The 27,970-nt window shown below is 43.9% G+C and overlaps 1 protein-coding gene across 2 annotated transcripts; it reads left to right on the forward strand.

Annotated features, from left to right (window-relative positions):
• The first annotated feature begins 1,759 nt into the window (after positions 1-1,759).
• Positions 1,760-16,817, forward strand: LOC124129262. 2 transcript variants are annotated; one of them, XM_046492774.2, is made up of 7 exons: positions 1,760-2,545; positions 7,198-7,409; positions 11,485-11,560; positions 11,937-12,048; positions 14,328-14,452; positions 15,438-15,608; positions 16,697-16,817. In XM_046492774.2, exons 1-7 carry the CDS (start codon positions 1,927-1,929, stop codon positions 16,753-16,755), a joined length of 1,374 nt encoding a protein of 457 aa, XP_046348730.2. In that variant the 5' UTR covers positions 1,760-1,926; the 3' UTR covers positions 16,756-16,817. The 2 variants fall into 2 exon arrangements, with proteins under 2 accessions (XP_046348730.2, XP_046348731.2); XM_046492775.2 differs by having other exon boundaries at positions 14,343-14,452.
• The last annotated feature ends 11,153 nt before the right edge of the window (positions 16,818-27,970 follow it).

The raw sequence follows: 27,970 nt of genomic DNA on the forward strand, positions 1-27,970 counted from the left end.
CATTCTGTTAGGTTGATGTATTGGTGGCATTTTCATGCGTTTGGAATTATTGAATGTGGCCACTATATAGAAAAAAATGTTATGGGAAAGTATTTGTTGTTGCGCTGCCTGGCGCTCGGCTTTAAGGGGATAAAACAAGAACTGGTCGGTTCGGAGTCAGTATACTGTGTCTGAGTGGGGTATCAATGTTAAACAAGCATGGTGTTTCAGTGGTTTTGTATTATAAAAAGGGGGCGCGGGTGGCCCAGTCGTCTAAGGCGCCGCGATTCGCTGTGCAGAGTTGCGTCCCTTGGGCACGCCAGAAACCTATGATTGTGGGTTCGAATCCCGGTTCGCCCCGATTATGTTTCTAGGTTTGTCAGCACCATACCCGTGCTCACTTCGGGCCTTCCTCACACATTAAGCTTACATGCCGCGATATAACTGGAATACTGTTAAAAGCGGTGTAAAACCCAACTCACTCACTCACTTGTATTATAAAACCGGCAAATCTGGACAAAATGACAGCAGTATCGACACACACGAGCTTCTTTTTCATAAGGAATTCTGAAATAATATAAAAACTTTAGTACATATAACCCCACATGCACACCGTTAATATCAATAAAATGAGTCATTTGAACACAGATAGCTTACAAACTAGACTTTGCCCTTTCTTCAGACACTCATATATAAACAGGCAAGATAAACAGTAAAAAGATTGGACTTGACAAGTATATAAAAAGGTGGGTGTGTCGATTTACGAGTGCTCATTGATGTGAAACAATATTTACCTGGAGAGATACAAAAACCAATGCACGTTTCTGTATGTCCAAACTCGCAAGAGAATGTCAAGATCTAGTGCAGCAAGCACGAATGGTCATGTTCATAATCTGTGATTCTCAAATCTTGCGCACTAATTTGATAAGACAGTATCTTAAACTGTTTAAAATGCATCGGTACATGGCATGATTAAGTGCGTGAATGCCCCGACTAAACTAAGAGAGGAACCCTGTCATCGGCACGTTGAATGCTGAGGTTGAGAACGCCACATTGTCACAAGTTAAATACAATGATACGTGTAACGTTTACTCGATAACCGTGGTTAGACATTGACCCAGCACTCCACGTGTGACGACTTCATTGACGCCATCGGTTCCACACTGCTGTCCTTCCCCGACGGTAGCAAGTGGCCACCAAGGCCTATAATGGACACACGCGTTGTTGAGTGAAGATGTCCAAGGCATCGTTCTCGGCATCAATGACGTCATCATGTTGTTAACAAGTTGTGTACAACCATCATACTAAGCTCATAGTCTTAAACAAACAAAATATATCTGGTCTTGCGGCTGAAGCTGAAACAATATCTAATCTCGATACTAAATATCTAGTCTCAATCCCATACTATTTTGTGGTCAGCCGAATAGACAACGTAGACCTCAGTGTATCTGTCTATTGGATAATGGACGGTTACTTTGACCTCACCCCCAACCCAAATAGAATTTACACTTGACGGTGCCCAGACGTCTGCATCAGTCACCATATTGCTTACTGTCTTGTGTATTCACAAACTCGGAATGGCTCAATCCAAGGCCAAAATACAAAATTTTAAGTCGAGTTACAATTTTCGGTAAATGTACCGGGTCGTACCCGGGTTGCCAGTGTGTCACGAGGGATTTTACTTATAAACTATACCATAGATAACAAAAATGCTATATTTAGCATGACGTTGCCATTGCAAACAGGTTCCTAAGTCCTGCTGGCATACCATTGGTATCACAAAGCTAGCGACAACTGGTAGCGACGGACGCGTTTAGTATCGCTCGTGTGTCATCCATATCAGATCCCTCCGACGCCCTGTGTTTGAAATGTAAAGTACTGGACCTCTTTGAAAGGATCAGTTAGAGCGAACATTGAACATTGTGTGAAATTGGATGAACTTTCGCCATGATTCGCTACACATTATTCGCTGTTATGGTGGTCGTGTTTCTGTCATATGTTTCCGGGCAAACCGACTTGGCACACAGTTACACCCCGGACAAACAACCTCTGAATGAGACGGCGTTGTTTGTGGCAGACGCTTTATATAAACACCCAGTTCTTTTCCGTAAACTTCTCAAGATCGGCGCTGCTGCTAAGCCGTTGTTGAAGCTAGGGGGAAATGACCCCAAACTTGGCATGTTTTGGAACTTTGTTCTGGATATGTTACCAGGACTGCTGCAGTCGCCGGAAACCGCCAGCATCCTGGAAATCCTGGCCGACGAACTCCACCGAGTCAACATCACTGATGTGTATGGCTTTCTCCAAGCTCATAACATGACCCAAGACAACCCACAGGCAAAGCAGATGGTGAGCGGCGCCATTTGGAAAAGATTCGATAAACTCCGAACTGTCCGGAGAATCCTGACCGGCAATTCTGCTCGTCATTTTCTTCCCATGACCAGCAACGACACCATCACCGATGTCTGCTACAACGACATGATGAACTTCATGGACGCCATGATCAGCGCTCAAATACCACCCAGAGACGCCCTTAACTACACCTTCATTCCCTGGGCGCTGAACAGTAAGTATACATTCTCCCGTGATCCCAGATCAGGGCCCACCTTCACAAAGCGATCGTAGCGCTAATAAGATTCGTAACTCCCATAGGTACTTTAACACAGGCTTACAAGAGTCGCAGCTCCAAGATCGCTTTGTGCAAGTGGGCCGAGTAAGATGTTCACCGCATTAAGATGATCTTCTCAACAGTAAGTAGAAGTTCGGCCCTAATCCAAGACCATGTCTTACTGTATTAAGAAAATTGTCTAAGTTTTACCTTTATCCATATAGGTATTTTAAAGATGAAAATGATTTAATCTAACTGTTCAAATGGAAAAAAGAAGAGGTTCCCTGTGCATTCTATTGAGTGAGACGTACTTTTTAACTGCTGCGCCAAATTCACACGTTACCATAGAGGCATGGAGGGAGACCACTCACAGTGTTAACTGTTAACTGCATAAAAGTGTTATTAATGGTATTTACCTGTTTACGTCAAATAGAACACAACCACTTTAAGATAAACCATTAATGGTATAGAAAGCATCACAGTTTCCATTCTGACGTTATTATTTAAAATAAAATGTCCACGCCAGAGATTATCCCCCTTAACAGATTCCATTGGGCGTAAACGGAAAAATAGCGGTGAAAATCAGAGAACACCAGGTGTTCGCGAAAATAACGTTTCACCTTTGCCATTACGTAATGCAAACCCTCGTACAAGGGTAAACCATGCACACTTTACAACTTTGTGTCTAATTCCTCAAGATCAATGTTTACCAAATAGCTGTAATAAAAGACAAGTTAATTCTAGTTAACTTCAGTTGTTTATTTGTTTGCAACTGGTCAACTTTTCACTTTTCCCAGATAGTGCTGTAAGACATTCGTCATAAAAATCAAGCGAGTTCGTGCGTTATGGGGCGATCTTTGTGTTCCAAGGGGCAATAACTCGCCTTTTAAGATGATATAAGCGACGGTCCAACCTGTCGTTTCCGGTCTGGTTTTCACATTATTAGTTTAGAATATCAACATTTGTTAGTGGTTTTGCTTGTTGAGTTTATAGTCGACATATCACTGATTTCAAAGTCGTGCAGACCTAAATTACTTTGATCAACCCCAAAATAACACAAGACCAACGGACCACGATTTATTTCATTTTACTGGCCCCTAAGAAAAGATATTAAACTCGGACCAGCGGACCAGTGTTAGTGTCGAACACTGAAGCATCCTTAAAGGGACTCTGAGATGTTCATCTCCCCCTGCACATATTACCCTTAATCCATGCACTGACGTTTCCACTCTCCTTACAAACTTTACCATAATGTTTGGTACTTCCAAGATGTGTTCATCAAGATTATACTGTCTGGATCAAACCATTCACTTATTTCAATTTTTTTAGAGCTGCAAGCTAAGAGTAATTACGGATCATATGTTCCGACTTTATATGTTGATTTCTCAAGGCCATGTCTATTATTACCCATCTTTCCCAGGCAAAGGAGTTAACTGACTATGTGATATGAGAGTCGGAATCTGATTGGTCAAAAAGGGGGACATAGAAGGGACATAACTCGTAATACCCACTGGTGACGATACGATCAAGCCCAGAAATTCCAGCGTAGTTCTTCAAAGGAGGAAACTGGACTTTTACAGTCAGTTAACGCCCTTTACTCAAGAAGATGATTATTACCCAAATAAATTATATCCCATATGGGGCATCACTATACATCGTGTCACCTGTTGGATGTTCTTGGGTAATGATCAAATAAAACCACTTGACACTCCAAATTACAGGTCATATGACCCTCACCAAGGCTCGAAAATACCTATCCTGTTCGATGTAGCCCTGACTCTCTTCCTGAAATCCTGTGGCGTGAAAGACTACCCTGGTCGAGCAAACGTCCGTACACTGTTATATCGGGCACGCACATTCACTGTTTCCTCGGGTACTCGTGTATATCTTTCCTGTTACCAAGGGCACTGACAAGTAAGTTCACTGTTACCTAGGGCAGTGACAAGTAAGTTCACTGTTACCTAGGGCACTGACAAGTAAGTTCACTGTTACCTAGGGCACTGACAAGTAAGTTGACTTTTACCTAGGGGACTGACAAGTAAGTTAACTGTTACCTAGGGCACTGGCAAGTAAGTTAACTGTTACCTAGGGCACTGACAAGTAAGTTAACTGTTCCCGAGGGCACTGGCAAGTAAGTTCACTGCTACCTAGGGAACTGACAAGTAAGTTAACTGTTACCTAGGGCACTGGCAAATAAGTTCACTGTTACGTTGGGCACTGGCAAGTAAGTTCACTGTTACCTAGGGCACTGACAAGTAGGTTAACTGTTACAAGGGCACTGACAGTTAAGTTCACTGTTACCTTGGGCACCGGCAAGTAAGTTAACTGTTACCTAGGGCAATGACATGTAAGTTACCTGTTACCAGGTCACTGACAAGTAAATCCACTCACTGTTACCCAGGGCACTGACAAATAAGTTAACTGTTACCTAGGGCACTGACAAGAAAGTTAACTGTTACCTAGGGCACTGACAAATACGTTAACTGTTACCTAGGGCACTGGCAAGTAAGTTAACTGTTATCTAGTGCACTGACATGTAATTTAACTGTTACCAGGGCTCTGACAAGTACGTTCACTGTTACCTAGGGCACTGGCAAGTAAGTTAACTGTTACCAGGGCACTGACAAGTAAGTTAACTGTTACCTAGGGCACTGACAAGTACGTTAACTGTTACCAGGGCACTGACAGTTAAGTTCACTGTTACCCTTTGGCACCGGCAAGTAAGTTAACTGTTACCTAGGGCAATGACAAGTAAGTTGTCTGTTACCTAGGGCACTGACAATTTCGTTCACTGTTACCTAGGGCACTGACAGGTAAGTTCACTGTTACCTAGGGCACTGACAAGTAAGTTAATTATTTCCAAGTGCAAAGAAAAGTTCCGAAAAACACAGCTTAACTGAATAAACTGAATATGAATTTTCTTACATCTGTCTGTAAATAATCGAGTCTGGACCAGACGATCCAGTGATTGACATTATGAGCATCGATCCATTCAATTGGGACACGATGACATTCATCAACAAAGTCAGCGAGCCTGACCACCCGATCCCGTTAGTCGCCTCCTACGACAAGCACGGGTTGCTGGAGGCCAATTCTAACCTTGATCATCACGAGAGAATATGTTATCACGTGAACAAACTCGGCTTGATTATAACAATCTTCGAAAAGACACACGTTCAAGGTCCCACAGATAAAACTTATTAGAGTTTTAGCTGGACCATATTAATCTCAGCTGTTTATTTGACTTGTGCTGAGCTTTAACATCGGGTCAGCATATGGATTGCGACGGAGGGAGAGAATGGCTCACCTTGTGGCATGTCACCCCTCAATTTGTTCACAATCCTGCACGAGAAGCATCGTCATCTTTATTTGGAATGTAGGAGACACATCCTAACCGGCTACTCTTGCATGTTCTGGTATCGTATGACTTGCTAACAGCTTGTGGCAAGACACACTCAGATTGTTGCAACATCGTTGCCCGGAAGACGCCACAACCGTCTTCCAGTCTTCACGAGCAGTCCACACTTTCACAATGTGGAGTCAAGGTGTGTGTTTATTTCTGTCGGTGGTTTGTGTCTCCGGACAAGCTGATCTAAGTAACAGTTTCACGTTGGACCAACAACCATTGAATGAAACAGCATTGTTTGTGGCTGACGCTCTCTACAAGCATCCCAAATTGTTCCGAAAGTTGATTAACATCAGCTCTGAAATTGGGCCATTCATGTCATGAATGTCAGAAGTAAGATGAGGACGCTTCAAAGACTCCTCACTCTTGGTAGTGCCCGGGACATCCTCCCCCTCAGCGTCAACGACAGTATCACGCCAGGATGCTACAGCGACATGATGATGGCCTTCGTCAGTCAAAAATAATGAGTGTCAGGCAAGGAAATTGTTATTTTAGGTCGTCAGTGCCCTAGGTAATCACCGCGATACTTATGAATGAAAAGTGAGGACTGGAATCATATTCCCTTGGGTTGTAAAAATTACATACTAATACAATGCTAGGGAGTAGGGCTTTGGACATGATACCTTGGGTCGTGAAAAGTAGGACTTGGACCATGTTTCCTTGGGTCGTGAAAAGTAGGAGTTGGACCTTATTACCTTCTGCTGTGCAAAGTTGGACTTTGGCCTTATTACCTAAGGCTATGAAAAGTAGGACTTGAGCCATATTATCTTGGGTCCTGAAAAGCGAGTAATTAATACCCGCCCTCTCATCGATATCAAGCGCCATTTGTTTTTACTCGAAAAAACACATTTTCGTCGATACTGTCCTTTACGTTACATATACTAGATTATGTCAAGAAAAGCATCAAACCACTGCAAAACTATTGGTCACGCCCGCAATTGTAGCGTCCCTGTAGTACAATATGGGACTGCTTCAGATCTTCACACCCTTGTGTCCCCCGCCCGCAATTCAATGATTGTCCTAAGCCAAGTAAGAGGAGGATGGGGTGGGTACAATGTGTGACGTGACGGATAATGTCATCGTACCCTGACGGCGTGGGTTGCTGATCATGCTCGCAATCACTGGTTTGTCTGACCCAGACTGTATTATTTCAGGGCCGCAGTATAGAGCTGGAATATTTATTCAATCACTCACTTATTTTCAGTGCTGGACTCCTACGGCAAGCCGCCTAGTGGTATTTTCGAGGGAAATGTACACTGGCTGGGCGAACCGAAGGAATGTCGGAGCATACACGCGCAGTTGGCTCCTGGAGTTATCCTTGGTAACAAAACGCTTACCTCCCCTATCGACTTCAAAGGAAAATACTGCCGGGCTGTGTTTCATCATCTGCCTTTGGTTGCGGACATCTCTCAAATGGTATGTCAACACTTTGAATGTAACGTGAAGCCTCGTTACTCTGGACATCATTACGTCCCCATTTGACCCGTGAAGATCCGGGAAGAACAGATCTTCAGCAACCCATGCTTGCCGTAAAAGGCGACTATGCTTGTCGTAAGAGGCGACTAATGGGGTTGGGTGGTCAGGCTCGCTGACTTGGTTGATGCATATCATCGTATACTAATTGCGAGGATCGATGCTCATGATGTCAATCACTAGTTTATTTACAGACCTGCGTTATATAGCTAGAATATTCTTGAGTGCAGCGTTAAACAACTAACAAAAAATATAACGTCCACAGTTATCGTTTTCCCAAGCCTATCTTAACCAACTGACCATCTAGATTAACGAGGTTTCGCTATCTAGAGATATATACGTTATATCCTGAGACAATGGATTATATATTGGTCGAAATATGCATGCCTTGTTGAGAAGTGAGTGTTTTTATTTTCTTTAGTCAGCTAATTCAGCAACTCCACGCTTCTTTGATCAGCTCTTACAGGACACAGGTCACAAATCAGGCGAGGTTAAGCAACGTTGGTCTCGGAGAGCACTTGGATGGGAGACCGTGTTCGCCAGATTGACTCCTGGGACTTGCTAGGGATTTGGTACTGCCCCACAGTGAAGCACACGCAGCACATGTTGTGTGTCCTTAACGCAAGTGACTCTGTTCCAATCATGCCTCTGTTCATCCAGCACTGAATGGGTACCCAGAAGGATGAGATGGTAATGACGGTAAACCTTCCAGCGCCTCACATCCACCGTAATAAAAATTATATAGCGCTTTCTGCATGCCTTGTGTAGTATGATAGCGCAATATATATAGGAGTAGCAGCAGCAGCAGTAGCTCTCTCGCATATTTGGAGTCTCTGATCCGTGTGTTACCTTTATGTATACTTTCGGGGGCACGGGTGGCCAAGTCGTCTAAGGCGCCGCGATTCGCAGTGAAGAGTTGCGTCCCTTGGACATGCAAGAAACCTATGATTGTAGGTTCGAATCCTTGTTCGCCCCGATTATGTTTCTAGGTTTGTCAGCACCATACCCGTGCTCGTGGGTTTCACCGAAGTGGTAAACGTCTGAAACCTGCATCACTTGGGTCTTTCCTCCCACATTAAGCTGACACGCCGTAATATAACTGGACTACTATTAAAAGCGGCGTTAAACAAAACTCACTCACTCACTCAATTATGTATACTTTCCTGTAAACAAATTCAAGACTGGAATGTTTTGCTGGGAACATCTAGGAATTCACTACAAAAGCATGATTCGTTTATCCGGACATTTGTTAATCCGGACGATTTCATCTTGAACGGCAAAGTAGGATAAAAGAACGTTCACTGTATTTCATCAGTCATGTGAGGTATATAACCTGATGGATCTAAACTGAGGGCCAAAAGAAACGTTACCAACATTAACTGATTTGCCACTTTGAAAGAAAGATGCCAACCTGTTCAAAGAACACATCTCACGAATACAGCCTTCATGTTCTCTTTCGTTCTTTGGACGTGCTTTGCGGATTTTGGGAGATATTGGTGTTTTTCAGCAATTTTTTAAAACCTTCTTTCCAAAATTATCGTGCAATTTGCGGGTATAAATTACGCACGGATCTGTTCCCTATCATTGGTTGCGATGATTAACACCAACGAACATGCCAAGACTGACCGCTGTCCAGAGGGAGAGAGCCATAGGTATGCTGCAGATGGGAGCGACACAGAGAGAGGTTGCCATTTAACATGAACTGCTCCAAGATGACCATTACCAGACTGATCGCACGTCTCCGACAGACTGGCAGAACCGCAGACAGACCACGGAGTGGCAGACCAAAGGTCACGACCCCGCAGGATGACGCCTTTTTACGGGTCCTTCATCTGAGGAACAGATTTCTTACTGTGATGTCATCAGCTGCCAACAGCTTAGGACATCCGGTCAGCAGGCAAACAGTGACCAGACGACTACGACATTATGGCCTCCGGGCTTATCGCCCTTTCAAGGGCATGACCTTGACCCGTCAAAATCGACGTGCCAGATTGACTTGGTGCAGGCAAACTCAGCGATGGCAACAAAGGGAATGACGGCGAGTGTTGTTTAGTGACGAGAGCAGGTTCCAACTCTTAATACCTTCGGACGCGAGTTTATCGACGACGTGGTGAACGTACGGCTCCTTGTTGTGTCCAGGAGGTGGAACCGTACGGGGACGGAAGTGTGATGGTCTGGGGCGGCATTTGCGGGGACGAGAAGACGGAACTTGTCATCATCGAAGGCAATCTGACAGCACAACGCTACATTGACAATATCTTACGGCCAGTGGTTCTTCCTTTCATCCAGCGTCAACAACGGACGGTGTTCCAACAAGATAACGCCACACCCCATAAAGCCCGTATTACAAGTGACTTCCTCAACGCCAACAACGTGACTGTCCTGCCGTGGCCAGCTCAATCACCAGATCTGTCACCCATAGAACATCTCTGGGACGTCGTCTTCGGAAACGTCAACATCCTCCCTTCACGAGACAAGCGTTGATCGTTGCCCTCCTTGAGGAATGGAATCGGATACCTGCATGAGACGCTTGTCTACTCAGTTCGACGCCGCATTCGAAGATGCATTGCCGCTCATGGAGGTCATATCCCGTATTGAACGGTCTGGGCCGTCGTCACCTTAAAGTTGTAACCAATGTTGTTGATCGAATATTGGACGAATGATCCCTTGTCAAGAAATGTCCTTGAAGGAGGTCAAGGACTTTGTTGTTGAATTAGTAAACGGATTTTACTGTTCTGAATGATGGATTTCTACAATACAATTGTTATTGCTGCTTCTAATTGTGTTGGTCATATTCTATCCTAGAAATATCGTTGGTAACGTTTCTTTTGGCCGTCAGTTTATGTCAAATATTCATCAAATCATAACAAAACCGTATAAGCTTAAGTCAGGGCTGTTGATTAACACCACTAACACAATGGTGTATGTTCTCGTATCTGTTCCAAGAGATGAACATGATTAACAGTTTGGTTGTAACACAAAGTGTTTATTGAAATACATAAATCTGCTTCACTTTACGTTGTTATGAGGCAGAGCCGGTACAGAGTGCTGACTCGACAGATATGAAAACCATCACGCCTCTGTTATATAACAAGAAGGGAAATCAATATTCCAGACTCCCACTCCCGACCTGCTACAATTGCAGATACACGGTATGTTAGGTTGTTCTTTTAACAGATCCCTTCCTTGATTGTTTTTATGCCCAATCCTAATATTTAATATTTTTATGAATTATTTTCTGATGGTCGACATTTCTATTTCAAAATTTATGCTTGTTTGTTTGTTTGTTGTTTAACGCCGCACTCAGCGATATTCCATCTATATGACGGTGATCTGTAAATAATCGAATCTGGACCAGACAATCCAGTGATTGACATCATGAGCATCAATCCACGCAGTTGGGGTACGATGCAGCATCAACCAAGTCAGCGAGCCTGACTATGCGACCCCGTTAGTCTCCTCTTACGACAAGCATAGTCGCTTTTTACGACAAGCATGGGTAGCTGAAGATAGATTCTCACCCGAACCTTCACGGATCGATTAACAGGATTGGGTGGTCAGACTCGCTGACTTGACGTATGGTCAGGCTCATTTAAGCCCTGCATCACTTCGGGCTTTCCACCGACATCAAGCTGACACGCCGTGATATAACTGGAATACTGTTAAAAGTGGCGTTAAACCCAACTCTCACACCCCTATGCATACATGCTGCATTTGAACCAAATACTAGTATACAACCAGGCAGCATATTTCTGCAGGTGTCAAAGTGACGAGATATTCAGTGATAACATCCAACGTCTCGTCCTCAGAAGGTCGTTCCATTAGCTAACAAGTTGATGGCTTAGATTTTCTGGGATTCCCCCCAACCTTGGCAGGGAGTTCATTCACCAGATTTGGCACTGTCAGATTTCCACCTTGAGGCATGTGATTGGGTGACGCAATCATTTAGACATGAAGTATTGCTGAAGCCCCATTCTCATGATTCCACTCCGGGTTCAATTCTCTACTTTCTTTCCAGGATGACACAGTGACGTGGGGCGTGTGTGTCCCCGATACGTGTAGCGAGCAGGACGTGGAAGAAATGTTCCAATTAGGTAGGTGGCGTTACCGAATACCATAAAGCGGCGGGGTTAGGGGTAGCCATCGATCGATCACTCCAGGCGCTGTTTAAATCCCGAGCAAAACTTAAGGTACCGCCTCCGTGGTGGAGTGGAGAGAGCGTCTGCCCAGTCGGTGGTTCGACCCCCGGTATCGTCAATTAATTAAATGAAGTCAGTGTACATACTGAAATAACTCATAAGACAGGTTTAAAATGATTTGAATGAAACTTGTTAGGTCTCAAACATTATCGGTTCTGAAAACCTGTTTTGTACAATTGACGTTATGAAGATACTAATCGAGGTAACGTAGTATTTATTAATAAAACAAATCCTATGTGCAGCATGTAGGCTTGGATTTATTATTTTGCAGGTTTCATGAAGAATTTCCAGACGACTCCCGATAATGTCTCATGTTCAGACATCCAGGAACCTACTGGTCATGTGCCCGTCACGCCCCGGACTCCCACGACCGGTCCCCCCACGTGAGTACATCACATCCCAGATGCGACCCGTGAAGATCCGGGTTAGAGTAGGTCTTCAGCAACCCATGCTTGTTAGAGGCGACTGACGGGATTGGGGGGTGAGGCTCGCTGGCCTGGTTGATTAATGTCATCGTGTTCCAACTGCGTTGATCGAAACTCCTGTCAATCAGTGGATTATCTGGTCCGGTTCAGAATCGATTATTTACAGACTGCCACCACATAGCTGGAATAATGAGCACCGAGTGCGGCGTTTTACAACAATCTTGACCCGTTCTCCAAAACCAACTTAACGCTGCTATTATCGCATCTTCCCGAGGCAAGGGACTAAGCTGACTATAAGTCCAATTTTATGCCGAACTGGGCTTGAATTTCTGAGTTATATTTTTACTAGCCTAACGATCGCGAGTGTATGCATATTCCAGTCAAAATCGCGTATCGGAATAGACATACGATTCGTAAACATGGCAACTTCCATGCAGATAAAGCTCGATTGTAGTATTTAAGTGCAAAGCATGTGTACCGCCACCTTGGTTCAACAGTCCAAATCTTTCATGTTTGATCAAATTGCCCATGTGATTTGATGCACTTCGTGGAGTAAGACCGCTTTATATAGATCTTCATCATCGATCACATTGCATTGCCTTGGCGCTGCCACTTGGTTTGAAACAAATGCAAGTGATATGAAAGGTGGAATCTGATTGGTCAATATGAGACGCAACTGGTAAAAGTAGCCAAATTCGACAAGGGTGGAAATTTATGAAGGTCGCATCTCGAAGATCGTTGATTAAATGGTGTCCAGCTGAGAATGTGTTTAGTTTAACGCCGACCTCGGCAATATTCCTGCTATAAATAGCAGTCTGGACCAGACAAACCAGTGATCCACACCGGTGGGGTACGATGCAGTCAAGCCTCCGAGCCTTACTACCCGACCCTTGAAGATCCGGGGTAGAATAGGTCTTCAGCAACCCATGCTTGCCGTAAAAGGCGACTGTGCTTGTCATAAGAGGCGACTAACGGGATCGGGTGGTCGGGCAAGGTGACTTGGTTGGTGCATGTTATCGATCCCAATTGCGTGGATCGAGGCTCATGATGCCTCCAGTCTCGATTATTTACAGACCGCCGTCATATAGCTAGAATATTGCTGAGTGCGGCGTTAAAAAAACAAACATTCCGCCACCCCTTAATTAAGCATAGGTTGCTGGGAATCATGTTCCCGAGGCAAGAACGTCAACTAGCCTATTTATCAAAGTCTACATCTACCCTTGCCACATCAAGCCCACTTCCCTTTGCTTAATATGGTAATAGCACACATCAACAGTCAAATCAAGGAACGTTTCACCATCCGAAAACATGGACGTGAAGACAAGTATTTGCCAAGTCTGTCCAAGTTTTATATCGACACTGCCAAGTACTGTACTTGTAAGCGACCCGTGAAGATCTAGGATGGTACTTGTAAGAGGCGACTATCGGGATCGGGTGGTCAGGGTCGCTGACTTGGTTGATGGATGTCATCGATCCCAATTGCGTGGATGGATGCTCATGATGTCAATCACTGGATTGTCTGGTCCAGGCTCGATTATTTACAGACCGCCGTCATATAGCTGGAATATTGCTGAGTGCGGCGTTAAACAACAAACAAAACAAACTTGTAAGCGGTACGATAAGTCATTCCTTTAAACACGACTAGTACACATTCGTATAAAAATGATTTACCGCTGCCTGTCATTTTTTACAAGAATGTGTTTTTCCATCTTAAGACCCCTCAACGATTGCCTTTGTGACGGATGAAATCGCGAATGTTTTCGTAATCTGATCGACCAGGTCCTCGTCTGTGGTTGTCGCTATCTGTGTGAAGTCATACGAACAGTGATCTGATTGGATATCGCGTTCTCATTTATATACAAGGGGCTCAACTCGTGATCTACACGAGATGGCGACAGGACCAAGCTAAGAAAAATGGTCTTGACGTGGCAAGGGAAGACACTAGGCTTTCATTTTGGCAAGTGGACACGCTTGCCTCGGGTTGGAATTGGTCTTCAGCAAACCATGTTTGTCGTATTAAAAAGACGACTGAGGGGGTCGGAAGATCAGGCTCGCTGACTTGATGCATGTTATCCCAATTGGCCGATGTTTATTCAAATCACTGGATTATCTGATCCAGAATATATTATTTACAGACCACCGTCATATGGCTGAGTGCGGCGTAAAACACGCTAGTATGCTGGCCGTAATACCTTATGCGTGGTACGATGAAATGTACATATAGTTGTCACTTGCAGCACTACATTTTCCAGTCGTCCCAGTGTTGCAGCGAACTCCCTTTTCACATCGTGTTCCGACTGCAAAGATCGAATCAAGCCAGACGAATGGATGAACTGTTTCTTCTCCAGTTTTGACACCGACAGTGAGTACATGTAGTTATCTGCCTTGACAGTAACAAGCTCCTAACAGCGATACATTATTGCCTGGCCCCTTTACGAAGAACGGATAGGCACTGCTCTGGAAACAAACTGATGTGTGTAATTAATTTATCTCCCCCTGTCCTTGATTCATGACGAATAGTCGACCTTGAACACTAGGATCATATCTCTGCAGGATAATACACCATTTAATATTCCGCTACCATATTCGAATGACAACGCTACAAATAGCCGTCCAATCGCCATGTTGGGTTACTCCCGTCTTTGTAGCCAGGAAGACATATTTTCCAGCTTCATTTTAAACAGTCTCTTAATTCGATGGCCCGCCCGTAAGAGGACGTGAATTTCAATGTAGATTAATGCCGAGGATTGGATATCCAAAACGTCCGCAATAAACATCTCGTAATTGACAGCTAACATCGTTACAGATAAAAGCGAAGTTACATGCAATATGGATTGAAAGCAGCTATGTTTCAAATCTGAGCACAAGTCACTTATAGCTGTCAATATTGTTGCCTGTTCACCTCAAACTCAGTTATCCGCCCCTTTCCCCAAAAATTATGTACTATCTAGTTGGTTGTTTAACGCCGCACTGACCATTATTCCAGCTGTATGACGGCGGTCTGTAAATGATCAAGTCTGGACCAGGCAATCCAGTGATTGACATCCAATGGGTTGCTGAAGACCTATTCTACTCCGAGTCTTCACGGGTCCAACCTGTGATAAAAGTGTTATCGTCTTAACGCTACGGAACGGAGCTTTGAACTTCGTAAACTTGATATTAAGAGTCCCCAATGCAAAGAATAACCTCATGAAGGACTGTGATCTGAAATGGACATCAACTCAGACTATTGTTGGAACGAGGTAATGAATGATGTCAGCTTCAATTATTTGCGACAATGCGTTCATATGGACCTTCTTGTTGGTTTAAAAAAAACTAACAATGTACCTAAAGATTTACTTTTTCAGAAAATGGCAACATCAGCAAGCGTGAATGGTGGTCCGAGAGCCACAAGCTGGGGCTGGACACGACTGACCAGGGCCAGATAGCGCGAGCCTTCATCCAGCTGGACATCAACAAGGACCTCCAGATAGACGCACCTGACCTCAAGTATCTCTTCGCCTTCTCTGACGACAACGGTTTGAATTGTTAAGGCTATGCATTTCTCATGTGGAGGGGGCGCCGCGATTCGCTGTGCAGAGTTGCGTCCCTTGTGCACGCCAGAAACTTATGATTGTGGGTTCGAATCCCGGTTTGCCCCGATTATGTTTCTAAGCACCATACCCGTCATCTTCCCGACTATAAAAGTCCAGTTTCCTCCCTTGCCAAACAAGGCTTGTATTATGGCGTTACTTTTAGGCTGGACTAACGAGTCTATGCATAGTCCAATCGAAATCCGGTTCGTCAACTGTCATGCAGAGATTGATTGAAGGATTTGCAAAACATGTGGACCGCCAACTCCTTTTGTAAACAAGGTGCTCACGTGATGCATTTCGCGATGTAAGACCCGTTTTATCACAATATAGATCTTGATTATCCATCAGATCGGCCTGACTGGGCGCCACCATTTTGTGTGAAGCAAACGCAAGTGATACGGGCAGTGGAATCTGATTGGTCAATAGGAGAGGCTTAGAAGGGACATAACTGGTAATGGCCATTGGTGGCGCTACGATCGAGGCCAGTAATTCCAGCCTAGTTCGGCAAGGGTGGAAACTGGACTTTTACAACTCTTGGGTTTCACCGAAGTGGTAAACGTCTAAAACCTGCATCACTTCGGCCGTTCCTCCCACGAAATGTGCTGGAACAAAGATTCGAGATGAGTCACAAATGAGTCACGTTCGACTTGATCACCTGTCCACCCCGGTTACATCTTTCTCGTGGCCCTGTCGAGACGGGTACTGAGTTGCAGAGAATGTTTGTGAGCTGGCTTCTCATTCGCAAACGTCCACCTGTGAAATGGATGTCAACTTCTTTATTATCAACACAACGTGTCGGAGTATATGCTTACTCCTCATGGGTTGTTAGTTATGCAAAAGTTGCCTGGAGTCTTCAGTCGTGACATAAAACCGTATGTTGCACGTGTTTTTTAGATCGAAATGCTATATAATGTAAACACCTGCTCACATATTGGCTGCGCCCAACGGAGAATTATATGCTCCTCGAAAGTTATGTTTATAGAAGCTAGCTGCATACTCTCCAGTACTGTACAATTTCGGTTTCTTTTCAGGAGATGGGTTTGTCAACCTCCAGGAGTTCAGCTACAACTGGCAGTCTGTCGTCTCGTAGACTTCAATCACATCACCTGTCAAGATACCACACTGTTAATAAACGCCGTTTAACGCTTGTAATTTGCCTGGTCCATGTTGAACACCTGACTTTCACAATCCCTCCATATGTAGCGGCGAAAACATTTCCGAGTGATACATGCTTCAACAACCTGAGCTCTTGCAGCAGAGAATCAAAACCACAATTCCCCCATTCTTAAGGTGTCCTCACGCAGATTCAGCAAGTAAGATAACAACTTCCCCAGTTACGAAAATCGTTATCTCTCAATTGGCATTACTACCAGAGAGGACCAAATAGGTGTTCAGCAACCCATAAAAGGCGACTAACTATCTCAATCACTGGATTGTCTGGTCCAGACCGCGGCGTTAAACAAATAATTTGCATACAGACATTTCCATAACCCCAAAAACATTCCTCAACAAAGACTCCAAGGCATCCGAAGCGAAAATACTCATTAAGTTCGGAACAAGTTGCCGTTTGGTTTTACGCCGCTTTTAGCACAATATTCCACCAATGTCACGGCGGGGGACACCAAAAATGGGCCTTCCCACATTGTACCAATCGCCAGTGTGAATGTTATTGCAGTACCTGTGAGTTGAGTTTAAGCTGATATGCTGTTAATGTGGGAGGAAAGCCCGAAGTGATGCAGGTCTCAGACGTTTACCACTTCGGCGAAACCCACAAACATAATCGGGGTGACCTGGGTTTCTGGCGTGCCCATTGGACGCAACTCTGCACCTCAGACTACTGGGCCACCCGCAGTACCTGTGAAGGGAAGCGTACACAAAACTTCCATATATTTAAACAATGGGTTTTTAAGTCAACTTTAATTTGTTCCGCACTCCGACAAAATGCCAACCACATGTCATTTGAAAGCCTTTTTGATGGCACCAAAAAGACGTTAGCGTGCACATGATATCAGCAAATGTCAATCAGAATCCAACATATACGGGTCCTACCACATGCTACTGTAGGTCTCGCGAACACCGGGAAAGACGGCTCCAACGCTGTTACGTCATGGTCCGCGCTTTGTGAAGTTACCGGTAGGAAAGAAGTTATACATGGGGGATGTGATGTAAACAAACTATCTTTGTCTGAACATTTTTAACTATAAATTATTCCACTAAACATGTTTGTGTTACTCGGGCACAATCATAGATGGGCGACCTTAGCGCTATGATTATCGTAAGCCCATGTTAAAGTATGGGGGTTACGATCACCTTAGCGCTAACAACGCCGTGTGGAACCGGGCCCTGGACTGGTGTACCTGCCCTTATGTGCTTCAGCTCCTCGCATGCAGCCGCTAGCGGTGCTGTCTGTCGAGAGGGGCGGGAACATGCCTGCAGCCTACCACTATAGGGGAAACGTTAACCCATTTCCACGGAGCGAGTTCTGCCTGTCGGGAGGGACAGGGGCAGCACTACAGCATATCGCTATGCGGGAAACCTTGACCCAGTTTATGTGGAAGAGGTATTAGCACTTTTGGACAGCGTGAACATTTGACTGTCGGGCTACAGGAGTAAACATTAACATTAGGGAGGTAACTCTCAGAAGTATGGTTAAAACGTACAACATTGTTTGTTTCAATTTTAAACAATATCTGCATGTCTCCACTGATCGATCTACTTCATTATAAAATAATATTACGCAATCTAGCTATAACTTTGAAAAGATAAATCATGAAAAAATATTAATTACTCTACCACTTAAGATATACACCATTGTCAACAGTACCATGCATAAGACTATGGTTGTGTCAACGTAATACCCCTTGTTTCAGGAAGTCTTTGTTGTGAAAACATAAGTTTTGATTCCATAATCTTGTTTTCTACAACAAACATTTAAACTGAAATATGTAATTTTCATATTCTCATTCCCGATCCTGAGCGAGTTAGTTGGGTTTAACGCCTCGTTTAACGCCGCTTTTAACAGTATTCCAGTTATATCGCGGCATGTCGGCTTAATGTGGGAGAAAAGCCCGAAGTGATGCAGGTCTCAGACGTTTACCACTTCGGTGAAACCCACGAGCACGGGAAGGGTGCTGACAAACATAGAAACATAATCGGGGCGAACCGGGATTCGAACACACAATCATAGGTTTCTGGCGTGCCCAAGGGATGCAACTCTGCACAGCGAATCGCGGCGCCTGAGACGACATGACGGTACCAGATGCAAATTACAATTCTGGGTTACACGTGTTCATAATGATAGTATAGGTACTTGCACCATCAGGAAGGTATGCTACAAAATGTCTTTGCGCCGTGTTGATCCTTAGGATCAAAGCTATCTTTCTTACCTTCTGTGAAATATACTCAACAACAAAAGTTCCTGTGACACCAATATTTTAGTGTATTTTTCAAACAAGTAAAGTTTGATTTTCAATATTGTAGTACATGTATGGAATCAAGTCACAAAAACGCAACTGCTACAGAAAAGCATGCATTCCGTGCAAAAGTTGACTTTTATGCAAGCCCCATGCATTTCACTACCCAAGGATGGGTATAAAAACAGGTGCGTTAACGGGATTCCATATGCATTGTTTAGCATCGTGCTGACAACAACCACTCAGAAAAACAACAAAATTATGCAATTATTCAACATTACGAAATGCCACGCCTTTCCGAAAATGAGCGTCTGCGAGCCATTGGTATGCTTGAAGCAGGATCGAGTCAACGTGATGTTGCAAGACAATTTAACAGAAACACCATTTGATGTTTATAGCAACGTTGGCAACAGACGAATGCAGCCAGAGACTATCAGTGGCAGGCCACGCGTAACCAATAATCGACAAGACAACTGGATTTGAACAACACACCTATGAACTCGATTCCAGCCAGCAACAGTGACTGCAAGAAGAATACCTGGCCTTCGACGAATATCTTCACAAACCGTACGCCGTCGCCTCAGATGTGCAGGGATTGTCGCCAGAAAACCCACCAGACGTTCCATTTTGACAGGAAACGACCGTCAAGCACGTCTACAGTGGTGCAGACAGCGTCTACGCTGGACGGCCATGCAGTGGGGACAAGTTCTATTCACTGACGAGTCACGTTTTCACCTCAGCCACAGCGATGGACGGATTCGAGTGTACCGACGTCGAGGTGAACGTTACGTCAATGATTGTGTCATGGAAGAAGATCGGTTCGGGGGCGGCAGCGTTATGGTTTGGGGTGGGATTACCGCGACGAGATCATCGGCCCTGTTCTACCGTTTTTGCGTCGCCATGGCCCAGGTATTACCTTTCAACATGACAACGCCCGGCCTCATATTGCTCGACTTGTTCAGAATTCTCTTCAACAAAACAACGTGAATGTCGTCCCCTGGCCGGCTCGCTTCCCTGATCTCTCACCAATCGAGCACATGTGGGATGAGATGGATCGGCGCCTTCGACGTCAACCACGTGTTCCACAGACACTCGAGGAACTTCGAAACATGCTCCAGCAGATCTGGACAGATATCCCACAGGACTTTGTGGGACGCCTGGTCCATTCCATGAGACGAAGATGTGTTGCTTGCATTGCAACCAGAGGTGGTCACACACGCTATCGATTTGTAAATTGACATTTTGGCATGTTCATGGTTTTTTTATGAAATCACGCATTTTCTGAAGTCAGTATGGCAAATTAAACCATTTGAACACTTACAGGAGTCTTATCTGTTTTCAGATCTGAAATTGTTTCAGATTTGGTAAAAAACATAACTTTGCATTAAATCTTATTCAATTTCACAGGAACTTTTGTTGTTCAGTATATAATCAATGTATGGTGGCTGAGAGGGGCCATCGCACTCTCGTATGGACATGTGGCCATGATAGCCGCTCTCGGTCGCCATACAAATGTATTACACGGGTTACTTGTCCGACATGGTTTCATCACACACAGACCATGTAGTTTTCAGAACAAGTAATGTTTAACTATATCACATCACAAACAGAACATGCAGGGTTTAACCATAAATTGTACCTCATAGGTAATTCTAAACTATGCAAAATTGACGCTTACTTGTGCATGGTTTCCATGCTGTGCATGGCTCCTTCATATATAAAAAAATACTATCTGTAATTATCTTCTATGTACTGACACAATGAAAACAGACCTACTGTTGCAGAGAGTGCCAACCCCCTTTTGTTACGCGGGATTCGGGGTCTACTGAGGATATTTGGGACTCATCAGTTCTGTAAGCGGGACGCAAAGATTGGTTTGGTTTGTTGTTTAACGCCGCACTCAGCAATATTCCAGCTATATGACGGCGGCCTGTAAATAGTCGAGTCTGGGCCAGACATTCCACTGTTTTCCAGTGATTGAAAACATGCGCATCCATCCACGCAATTGGGATACGATGACATGCATCAACCAAGTCAGCGAGCCTGACCACCCGATCCCTTTTGTCGCCTCTTACGACAAGCACAGTCACATTTTTCAAAAAGAATAATGTTGTACGTGGGAATGTCCTTTACATATTTTATTTCTGCGATATTTTTCAAAAATTTAACTTCAAATCATACACTTTTCTCAATGCTTTTGAGAGCTGTGTTATATGGTAGTCGGGATTCAATGGTGAGCAATGACATTGAAAGTGAAAAATTAGATCATACTATTTGGGATTCATAGGATTCGGAGCGTTGGCGCCCTCATTGCATGTTTAGAAAAACAATTTACACTTGCAATCATATCACACAGTTCAGCATTCAACCAAGACTCACTCAACATACCTGTGAAATATAACAAATAAAATGACATACGAGGCATTTGTCAAACACGGTGTGTGCTTGGACCCCAGCACATGGAGCTTGTCGTGGACTGGCATGTGACCTGCCTCTGCAGCAGGTGACGGACTGCACGTGCTGGAGTCCAGGATGTACCGGCCGGTCCACACGTGAGGCGGGCTGTGCAAGCCAACATCAGGTACTTGCAAGAAAGGTGTTGTGAAAAGTTCGATATAAATATTTGGTGACAAATTTTGCCTGCGACATAAATAACTGGCTTCATTAGTGTGTCTTCGGCCACTTCGAGATTGGGACATTGCTCACGATAGCAGTCACTTGTTTGTCTACCTCCGATTCGGTTATTTTGAGGCCGATTTAAGCAGAATATTGCTGGCAGCGGAAGACAGCACCATTCACAACGAAGCGAACGAGTGCAACAGATAAAGTGAGTGAGTGAATGAGTATGGTTTTACGCCGCTTTTAGCAATATTCCAGCAATACCACGGGTCAGGGTCTTCGGCATGACGAGCGAACGCTTTAACCACTAGGCTATCCCTACAGCGAGAGAATACAACCCTTGTTCATATAGCATTTGAAATAATTTTGCCGATCTCACCCATGCAAGTGATATCTCCTGTAAAACCCCAGAAGAAATATTGGGTGTATCAAAAACGTTGACGAGGTTAATACAAAACTGACAATAATAATAACATGTAAAACAGTTATTATGGTAATAATGAAATTAATAATTTACTGATAGCGTCCCATTTAAGACTGGCCAAAGAATGAAACATTCGGTAGAAGGAGAAACATCGGTGGAAGAAGTGTATCTTGTTTGTTTGTTTGTTGTATAACGCCGCACTCAGCAATATTCCAGCTATATGACGGCGGTCTGCAAGTACTCAAATCTGGACCAGACAATCCAGTGATTGACACCATGAGCATCGATCCACGCAATTGGGATCGATGACATGCATCAACCAAGTCAGTGAGCCTGACCACCCAATCCCTTTTGTCGCCTCTTACGACAAGCACAGTCGCCTTTAATGGCAAGCATGGGTAGCTGAAGACCTATTCTACTCTGGATCTTCACGGGCCAGAAGTGTATATATGCATCTGTGAAGTACAACCAAAAACCTTTAGGCGAGGTGAAATGGTCCTTAACGCCACGTTCAATAACACTCCCCTAGCCAAGACTGTTTGTTTGTTGTTTACCACCCCACCCAGCAATATCCCTGCTATATGACGGCGGTCTGCAAATACTCAAATCTGAACCAGACAATCCAGTGATTGACACCATGAGCATCGATCCACGCATTTCGGATACGATGACATGCATCAACCAAGTCAGCGAGCCTGACTACCCGATCCCGTTAGTCGCCTCTTACGACAAGCATAGCCGCCTTTTTACGACAAGCATGGGATCTTCACGGGTCCTGAGCCAAGTAAATGCTTGCGTCTCTCTGGATGCGTTTACAATTCCGGATTAATGCCGGTTTCCTATAGTTAGCACACTGAGATGTCATGCTGCTGTCTAACATGGCTTTACCCGACTCGACACAGAATACCTCCGTGCCGACTTGTCCGTGTTGTATCCCCTTGACACCGTGCGCCAGAATCAACAGAGAACAGGTAGATGGCATGCTCAGAGGTGGTAATAAGGACCCTTTCTGGATCACATGATCTGCACAATTTAACAAATGGGCAAAACTGAAGCTAAAGTGTGACGAAAATGCTGATTATAAAGGATATCATGAAGCATCTATGAGATTTGATCATGAGCAAGTCCCATTATCTTAAAGAGAGTACAAACCTAGGGTAAAAAGTCATTGTTGGTTACACTTACATTGTTAGACTTGTCGGGCCCTTTCGTTCATGTTAAGCGTTCTGATGTACGTATTTGGTCATGTCAGCGTTCTTATGTACGTATTTGGTCATGTCAGAAGTCAAAACCTTGCAAGTATGACAGGGGGAAAGGCTGTCAATCATCTGTACGTCTGATAATTTTCATATCAATATTTTAAATGAACCAAAATGCGGCTTTGTCCAACCTCAAGGAAATTATCGGATTTCAGAAGTAATGTCCATGTGATTTCATTATTTCAGAGAAGAAACTGGAACTTCAAAGCAGCAGTGTTTCAATAATGGCAGCATTTTCAAACAGTAATGTAATGCGACATTGATTTGCCTTTTATGCTACTATCACACCAAAGTAGTTTCATCCCGTTCTAAAAGAAAATATACTACAACGGGCTGTGATCACGGTAGAACGCATAGTTTGGCGTAAAATACGATGCTTGTTCGTTCATAAGCAGTCCTCAATACGTCTATCTTGTTCTTAGCCTGCAGTCCGTTTGTATCCAGTTCAGATCGTGAAAAAGTACCCGTTCACCTTATCCCGGCAACGTTTCGAAGCAGTTCCAGCACGTCCAGTAGCCGTTCTGAAACCGTTCTTAACCAGTTCTACCTCGTTCACAAAACGTCCAAGCCAGTTCTAACTAATTCCTAACCCGACCAACTCGTTCGCAGTACGTCCTCATCTCGTCCCAAGTGCGTGTGTATTCGCGTCCTTGCCCGTCCTGGCCCGACTCCTATGGATACCGAGCGCGTTGTATAGCCAGTCTTCATTCAAGTTCAGGGCTCCGAGCTGTACACATCATGCCTCCAAAGAGAAGTCGACACGTACTGAAATTTATGTCCGACTGCACCACGTCGTAACACGTCCCTAGTAGGTTCGAAGTACGGCAGTTCCGTTCGTAATACGTCTTTCTCGTACGTAGTACGTTGTCAATCCGACTAATTGCAGAACGGGATGGACGGGATAAATAATTGAGCAGACTCAAAGTTCTAGAGCACCCTCCCCGTCCGAGCCCGCCCATGAAGTTCATAAAAAGACTGTCAATAGTTGCTACTACGTCCACTACGTTCACACACAGTTAGAGTTCGTTCGACAACATTTTCACGAACGTATTGAGAACTAGTTTGGTGTGATGGGGGTATTACCCAAGCCCAAACTTATAAAAGATAAGGTAATTGTTCACATGGTGTTAAAATAATATATATTTTAGGAATGCTTCATTCAATAATGTTTTACAGACGTTTCGTTCGCGGTATTAACCTGATTACGTCATAAGGCCTTGTGACGTGAACAGGGCCGTAGCTTGTTGGGGAGAGAGGACGATACGCCCGCGATAAGAAAAGGATAAAAAATGATTCAATTACACAGGTTATCACAGTGGACATGCATAGAATGTTTGGCACGAGATTTGTGTCTTACAACTCTCTTCCTGTAAATGAGTGTACAAGGGTTACTTTCTAGCTGCTTGTGGGATGAGCAGAAGCCTTGAGTTTCAGAGACGTGTATGATGTTATAGTTCACACTAGACTGATAGCAGATAAGGGACGGCTATTCCAGTTCAAGTGAGCTAAAATCCAAAGGTCTCATTGACGAGTGAGAGTTGTTTAACACCACTTTGAACAGTATGAGCCTGTCAGATTTATGTGGCAGTAAAGCCCAAGTGATGCAGATCTCAGATGTTTATTTTTTGTTTGTTTAATTTTTTGTTTAACGCTAACCAGCAATATTCCAGCTATATGACGGTGGTCTGTAAATAATCAAGTCTGGACCAGACAATCCAGTGACTGATATCAGGAGCATAGATCCATGCAACTGGGACACGATGACATGCATCAACCAAGTCAGCGAGACTGACCACCTGATCCCATTAGTCGCCTCTTGTGACAAGCAGACGTTTACCACTTCGGTGAAACCCATGAGCACGGATATGGTGCTGACAAACCTAGAAACATAATCAAACTGGGATTCGAACCAACAATTATAGGTTTCTAGTGTGCACATTGATGACCAAAATGACAGACAAGTGGTAATGTGCACCCTTTATTGTATGCATCTCTGTATTGAAAGACTGATTAGCACATGGTACTGATGCATCTATTTTGATGCCAACATTCGTAAGGCCACAAAAAAAGTCATCAAGTCACCTGGCCAGGTGCCACATTGCCAACATTGTACAACTCCCCCATTCCATTCATAATAGACATTACAAATGTAACTATTTCTTGTATTAAATAGTTACAGCCCTCCTTCCTTTCTCAGACAAAACATGAACTGAGTTAAACAAATTCAAATGAAGTGAATGAACATATAAGATTATTTCTTTGAAAAAGGAAAGCAGAAAGAATTTAACACATGATAAACTGTACATACAAATCCTGTAGCTGTATGACAAATATGTAGACTCTCTGAGATACTGCATAGCAATTGATTACTATGATTGATCATAAACAAAACTGATTAATAGGTAAAATATAGCAGCATGTGTATGCATGAGTGAGTGAGTGCCTTAGTCCGGACTGATGCTGATTTATAGCGCTGGTTCACTGAGATACCATGCCGCAGTTTAACATGAATACCCCACTCAGACACAGCATACAGACTCAGAGTCAACCAGTCCTTGTTTTGGTCCTGTAATGCCGGGCACAAGGCAGGGTAACAACAAGTACCATCTTTCAACGTCTTTTGGAATGGCACGACCAGGGATAGAACCCTGAACCTTCTACTCCAGGCGGACGCTCTACCACGAGACCACAGAGACGGCCTAAAATGGCTTAGGGTCAATTGACAATGACCAATATTAAAATTACAGCATCATGATGACTGCAAAGGGTAGTCTCCTCTACCCCAATCGGTTTGTTTTCTTTGTTTTTGTTCCAAGCTATGAGGGATCTGTAATAATGAAATTTGGACCAGACAAAACAGTGATTGATATTGTCAGCAACAATCCACACCAACCGACCAAGTCCCGACAATGACCACCCAATACCTTAATACGCTTCTTGAAGCCCCAAATAGCTGAAAAATTGATGATGCAGCATTAACCAATCATCACTCAATTGCTCACTAACATGGGTGTCTGATCCCACAGAGAGTCTGGGTAAGAAAGGTCCCAAGTACTTCATTCTTGTCTTCCTGTGAGCATTCAAAAATTTTCTCAAGCAACTCGTGACAATCACTCACACTACTAATCAGTCCTGAAGTTAGTCACTCACACACACAAATCAGTCTTTGAGTTAGTCGACCATGACTAACAGAATGAACATTGTTGTTTAACACCGCACTCAGCAATATTCCAGCTATATGACGGCAGTCTATAAATAATCAAGTCTGGCCCAGAAAATCCAGTGATTGATCCACACGATTGAGATACAATGACATGCTTCAACCAAGTCAGTGTGCCTGACCATCCGATCCCGTTTGTCATCGCTTGTCCGCCGCTTACGACAAGCAGTCACCTTTTACGTCAAGCTTGGGTTGCTGAAGACCTATTCTAACCTGGACCTTCGTCTGGAGAATAAACATTAGTCAACACTGCAGGTAAATGACAGTCTTAACTGTAAGTTAATTTCAACACGTTCACCTTTACTTGCACACTCCATACACCGCCACCATTCTGCCCTACCAATCCCACCCCCCCTGCCGTCATTCGCATTTCATTCAACCAAGGTCTGTCACAAAATCATTACAAGAATATTGTAATTAGTCTGAATGGAACATGCAAATTAGCCTAAATGTATCACAAAGTAGAAACAAATACATTTTTGTGTTTAAAATAAGACCAACATGTACACATAATGTTTTTGCTCCAAGGGAAACACAAAGTCACACCAACAAGCTGACATTGGTGGCACACACAGCCTTAAGGGAGTGTATGTGTGCAGGGGGAAGTGCTACTCTGTTTAAAAGCAAATGAAACAAACGTATGTACATTTGGAAGCTTGATGGGATATCCTTAGTGTTAACAAATCACAACACCTTCAAAGGCCAGTACATCAACAGTTCTTGGTGTTCTTAAATCATGCATGTATAATTTCCGATGCGACATCACACCTTTAGGTCATGCATGATTGAATTCTCAAACCAACACAGTAGAGTTTCGCTGAGCAGATTAACTGGCTTCGCTCATGTTATTATAAGAGGCAAAATGAGAAAGCTTGTGTGTTTTTCTTAGGGATGATTTACAAAATACTAATTACCAGCTTGACTGAATTAGAAGCCATCGCTCATCAGAGCCGAGATTATAATATCAATGCCTCGGTTGTGTTGAAGCCAATCATGTTGCCAATCACTCTCCTACCCAGAGCTCCTTGTGGCCAGCCATGTACCTCTGCCATATCATCACATCTTATGCAGCCCATTCAAGATATTGCATGTGTTTTTGATGGGTGTACATATTTAGATATCATATGTAATGTGGTCTCTGGTGCAGAAACTTCTCTCGTGGAATAAGGCGAGCATAGCCAAGTTAGCCCGGGGATATTTGGATATTGTTTGCAAACAGTGTTTGTTGTTTGTTGTTTAACACCGCATTCTGCAATATTCCAGCTATATTCCAGCGGTCTGTAAGTAATCAAGTCTGGACAAGACAATCCAGTTATTTACATCATGAGCATCGATCCACACAATTGGAATACAATGACATGCATAAACCA

This window comes from Haliotis rufescens, unplaced genomic scaffold (genome assembly GCF_023055435.1).
Source record: "Haliotis rufescens isolate VD_foot unplaced genomic scaffold, xgHalRufe1.0.p SCAF_13, whole genome shotgun sequence".
Taxonomy (NCBI): Eukaryota; Metazoa; Mollusca; class Gastropoda; order Lepetellida; family Haliotidae; genus Haliotis; species Haliotis rufescens.

Bases quoted from the DNA above. Each gene is read 5' to 3' on its own strand.
- LOC124129262 (XM_046492774.2), top strand. From the start codon at position 1,927: ATGATTCGCTACACATTATTCGCTGTTATGGTGGTCGTGTTTCTGTCA. The intron at 2,546-7,197 runs GTAAGTATACAT...ACTTATTTTCAG, and splicing joins CATTCCCTGGGCGCTGAACA to TGCTGGACTCCTACGGCAAG. The intron at 7,410-11,484 runs GTATGTCAACAC...CTTTCTTTCCAG, and splicing joins TTGCGGACATCTCTCAAATG to GATGACACAGTGACGTGGGG.